Source organism: Micropterus dolomieu, unplaced genomic scaffold (genome assembly GCF_021292245.1).
Source record: "Micropterus dolomieu isolate WLL.071019.BEF.003 ecotype Adirondacks unplaced genomic scaffold, ASM2129224v1 contig_12684, whole genome shotgun sequence".
In the NCBI taxonomy this organism is placed as follows: Eukaryota; Metazoa; Chordata; class Actinopteri; order Centrarchiformes; family Centrarchidae; genus Micropterus; species Micropterus dolomieu.
The window spans coordinates 1-5,230 of NW_025741670.1; the positions used below are offsets into that span (position 1 = coordinate 1).

The window sequence follows — 5,230 nt, forward strand, 5'->3', positions numbered from 1 at the left end:
TCATCCTCACTGTAAGGAGACTCGGCAGTGCGTACTGTCACCACAACCACCTTGGCTCGCTCTTCTCTGGGTCTGTTGTGTCGCCTCTGATGAACCTGGTTCCTGTCTAATCTGCCATCATCTGCTCGGTGCCTCGGGGCATGTTGTGGTGCGTCCCCTCCTGCTAAGCGGTCAAAGTCCTCGATCCCCTGGAGCTGACCCTGCGGTTGCTCCAGCTGTAGAGGAGGCGGATCCCTTCGAGGATGGCGGAAAGGTGCAGCGATGCCGTGCTGGAAAGCTGCCTGTACACTTCCATACATTAATACCTGTAGAAGAGTCAAATAAATATACCAGTATTGAGATACTGGTATACAGACTCAGATTTCATTTATTTGCATGTGTCACTGATCATTTATAAAGTCTTTACCAAAACACACAACATGACAACGAGGAAAACTGGGATCTGCAGGGTAACTGGTAGGTCTTTGAGGAGTGCTACAAGAAACTCGCTGATCCCCTGGCCGATGGGCTTCAGCGCCTCTGTAAAGAGGGTTGTGATGGTAACTGTGAACGCCTAAACAGAGAGGGACGTTTAGATTGAAACCTTTTGTGTGTCACTTCCACATACTTTCAAAAATACCAATCAATATAATATTGTTTAAGATGATATCACTTTAAAATGTATGAGAGAGTGAAATGCTTCAGTCCATTTCCTCAATAAATGCCTAAAAACAGCAATTCAACATTTTGGAACTTTTATTTTTGCCATCTTAAAATAAAAGTTAATTCAATTTTATTTATATAGCGCCAAATCACAACGACAGTTATCTCACAATAGTAACTGTCATTGTTCAGTCAAGTTTGATATACATGCTGTTACAGTGATCTACCTTGATTGGAGGTACCATAAGAATGGGGTTGACCACAAGGACTTCATAGTATTTCTTACAAGGGTCATCTTGAAGAGTGAAGGTGCTTCTGAACCACTCTGCAAGGAAACAACCAAAGACAGCAGATGTAGCTAAGGTCTTTCTGCATCCTTCCAAAGAAAAACTTACAAAACACTGAAAGCAAAAGTCAGACTATAAAAAAGTGCCAAACATTGAAAAAGATTTGATGAGATAGGTGTTGTGTGATTTGGCGCCCCCATCTTTTCATAGTTTACCATTGTTGTAAATATGGACAGCTGTACATGTGCATTTGTTATGAATACATTAGGCTACTTATGATCAAAAACTATCAAGTTGCCAACTTTGCTAACACAACACATAGCAATTTTGACTACTAGTCCAACAGAGAATGCCAGCTTGGCGTCTGCCTTGCTACCTTTTATTACACAAAGCTTTCGCCAATGTCTGGAGCCTCTTGCTTGGTCACTCTCTTTTCTTAGCTTAGCTATGTCCATAGAGGCTGCTGAGCAGAACATCCTGGAGTTCAACACATTTAAGACAGTGGAGATGGTTGTGGATTTCAGGAAGAGCCCAGCCCCCCCCCCCCCCCATCACGATATGTGACTCCATGGTCAACGTTGTGGAGTCGCGCCGCTTTCTGGGCACCATTGTCTCCAAGGACCTCAAGTGGGAGCTGAACATCGGCTCCCTCGCCAAGAAAACCCAGCAGGGGATGTATTACCTGCAGCAGCTGAAGTTCAACCTGCCAAAGATAATGATGGTGCACTTCTACACCGCCATCATCAAGTCCATCCTCACCTCCTTCACCATCAGGTACACTGCTGCCACCGCCAGGAACAAAGGCAGACTGCAGCGTATCATTTGCTCCACAGAGAACGTGAATAGCTGCAATCTACTATCCCTCCAGGACTCTGAGGCAAGCAGGAAACATTGTGGTTGACCCCTCCCACCCCGGACACAAACTGTTTCAGACACTCCACTCCGTCAGGACCAAAACCTCACGCCAAAAGAACATCTGCAGCTGGCCTCAACCACCCCCACCCTTTACAGTACATACGTAAATGTTTGTCACATGTAAATATTTTGCAAATTTAACAATATTTTTTATCTTGTTGTGACAGACCACCGTCACTATGGTTGAGTATGTGCTGTGACTGTTATACCAATGAGCCTGACTCTTTGGTGTTGCCGTCAAGTTGTATGTTTGATACCCCATAGACCCGGGTTTGAATCCGGTTGGGGTGATATGCTCTTACCTTTCCGTCACACTTGTCAATTTAATATTTTTATTTACTTATTTTATGTTTATTGTTATGCACCAAGTCAGCAAATTAAATGTAATTGGCTCACCTTTCAAGCTATCAATCCAGCCTATTTTCTTCATTCCAGTGCATTTTTCATACACACTATTCATCTTCGCTATGTTGTTTTGGTGTTCAGCAAAGGCAATCTGAAAAAAGTACTTGTTTACAAGCTTACATTTCTAAAATAAAACAAATAGAGCTAAACAGCTAAACAAGAGCAAGGGAACAGAAAGAGCTCTTCTTCACCTTGTACAGATAGAACCAGTTCCAGAATATACTGATAAAGAAGAATACAACAAACAGTCTCCTAAACTGCGTGAAGTAGGACACCATTGACCACAGCTGAGTGCATATGATGGCCACTACGAACAGAACAAGCAGCAACATCTGGAACACAAACAGATGATGATTTACTATGATTTCTGAGATGTGGAAAACAGACGGGATTTGATAGTAAAAATGGAATCAACAGTAAAACATGGAATCTGCCAAAATGTGGGTACAATGTCTAAAAATCTGGGTTTTCCCTAGCATTATAAGTGCTTTTCCACAGCACCTAAGCTAGAAGAACAGAAAAATACTATGCTGCTGTGTTTAGGTGTCATTTACGGACACTGCTTCTGTCACCAATGTTTCACCAAGGGCAGGGCTCAGTGCCTCCTCAACACACAGCTGGCATACAAGCTGTACACTTACTACTTTACATTGTAGCAAAGTGTCATTTTTCAGTGTTTTGACATGAAGATATAATCAAATATTTATCAAAAATGTGAGGGGTGTACTCACTTTTGTGAGATACTGTATTCTGTGGGAAGAAATTGTCATTAGTCAAGTAATAGTGTATTTAATGGAGGACAATTCCTATACTTTTACTGTCTATTGTCCAGTATTAAGTAGTATTACAGTCCTTTAATATCTTATTGTTGCAATACATTTGTGAATTATCCCCATAAATAATTGCGCGTAGAGCTGAATACTTCTATATGCATATTGAGTTTCACTTGCAAAAAATACCTCAGACTACAATACACTGTCATGAACAGTGTCTATTTTTTGGTAGCAGATGTGTGAAGCATCTTAAAGATTCTAAACAAAGATTTCAGATTAATGAATGAGCTTACTTTTAATAGTGTGTCAAGCTCCACACCAAAGGTGTCTTCAAAATGCCACCTCCAAACCTCACGGTCATGTGGTCTGAGATCCACTAGTATCTGACTGATGGCATTGTCCAGAGGCCCTGTTCTCCAGCTGTCTTCACCCTCCAGAAGTCGGTCAATCTCTGTCATGTCTTGTCTGGACAGTTTGATCCTGGCATCATAGAGAGCCTCTGTGAAGTCACTGGGCTGGGGAGAAAATTAATTAATACAATGCTCCTCATTCTTGGAATACATTTCAGGAAAATCTTAAGCCAGATGTTTTGGTTTCTACAGGACAATTTAGCACTCCTGAACGGACACATTACTGTTGAATGCAGTTGTAAATTGTGGTTTTTAATATTTATACCTGTATTTTATGTACTGTACACAGGCCTCAGTTGTAAGGTGACCCTGGTTTCTGCCAACATTCAGTCTGATTTCCTCTGTATAAAGGTCAAAATGGTGGGGCCTTATCTAATTATTGAACCACACTTGTGTTTGAATGCACTCAAACAGAGTTGAAAACATCATCCCTGATCGCGTTTGAAACAGATAAAATACCATTGTCAAAAGTAGGCCATGATCATTGCCAGAAGAGACATATGAAATGACCACTTACCAAACCAACTCTTTGTATATCCTTTTTGAGTCTCCTAAGGAATCGCATAAACACTGGACTGCATGAGGGCTGCTGTAAGATGAGCTGGATTTTCTTTTCTATTTCTTCCTTCTGAATAAAAGCAAAGCGCAACATTTGTGATGCTTGACTGATTCGATGAAGGAAGGTTTTCTTATTTGCCCTATTGAGATTCAGCATCTTGCTAAAGGATATTTAACAGCAGGGCAGATACTTGTTTACAAGAGGACTCAAACTTGTACTTTCTGGCTGAAGGATGAAGAACAGTGTCTCTGATGTCTAACACCCTTATGCTCATTTATTTTGAGGGGTCGTAAAGTTGCTGCACATGTCAAGAGCCACACCAAAAAGTAATTTTCTTCATCTTTGCCAGTTTTTGCCAACTGTTCTTGTTGCTATGCTTATGTAATGTTTAAACAGAAAATATTCTTCAGTAGGATGGAACAGATAAACCTGCCTGTTCCGTATAATAGTTGTCAGAAAGCAGTCAGTTCCATATTAGACTTGTGAAAACCAACAGATACAAAAAAACAACAAAACATACATAACCGCTTATCTCTCAACTAAATTCTGATAGCAAAACGTAACTGTCACGGTTTTGAGGTGAAGGCAGGGTTGAGCAGGTTGGAGGGCCCAAATGCAGGGGTACAGTTCAAGGGGATTCAATAAACAAACAAAGCCGAGCACACTTACAAACTGAGTGGCTGAAGACAGAGTCCAAAACAAAGTAATCCAAACGAGAAAACCAGAATCCAAAAACCAATATAAGCAGGGAAACAGGACAAGTAGGCTGGCAACAAGGCAACAAGGCAACACAGTAACACAGTAACACACTGTAACACTGGGTGACAATAAACAATGACCCAACAACGACAAGACAGAAACACCAGGTATATATACACAGGGACTAACGAGCAGGGCGGGAGCAACACAGGTGACAGACATGAGGCTAAGGAGGCACAGGCAGGGAGAGAGAGAGCAGGGGAAAACTGGGACAGACATGCAGAGGGATCAATGGGGTAACAGACATGACAAGGGTTACCGAACACTAGACGACAGACAAGACAGACCCCCAAAACCCAACAGACCAAAATAACGCTAACTAAACACAAAAGGGCAAAACACGGCATGGCAGACAGGCAGAGTGTGACAGTAAAAGAGCACATAGCCTAATCCCTAATAACTTTCATTACACTACATTATTTTATATTATGAATTGTCACTTGAATTTTGTGTTTCCCTCTAAATAAGACATTTCCACCA

The 5,230-nt window shown here is 41.5% G+C and overlaps 1 protein-coding gene across 1 annotated transcript; it reads right to left on the reverse strand.

Moving 5' to 3' along the window:
• Positions 1-5: 5 nt before the first annotated feature.
• Positions 6-4,794, reverse strand: LOC123966098 (chloride channel CLIC-like protein 1; the record flags this gene model as incomplete). The annotated part of the gene is made up of 7 exons (XM_046042325.1): positions 4,661-4,794; positions 3,316-3,537; positions 2,441-2,581; positions 2,241-2,340; positions 870-967; positions 407-553; positions 6-305 (listed from the first exon to the last, which is right to left on the reverse strand). Coding segments are annotated over exons 2-7 (951 nt in total), but the record flags the coding sequence as incomplete, so codon positions are not given.
• Between the last annotated feature and the right edge of the window lie 436 nt (positions 4,795-5,230).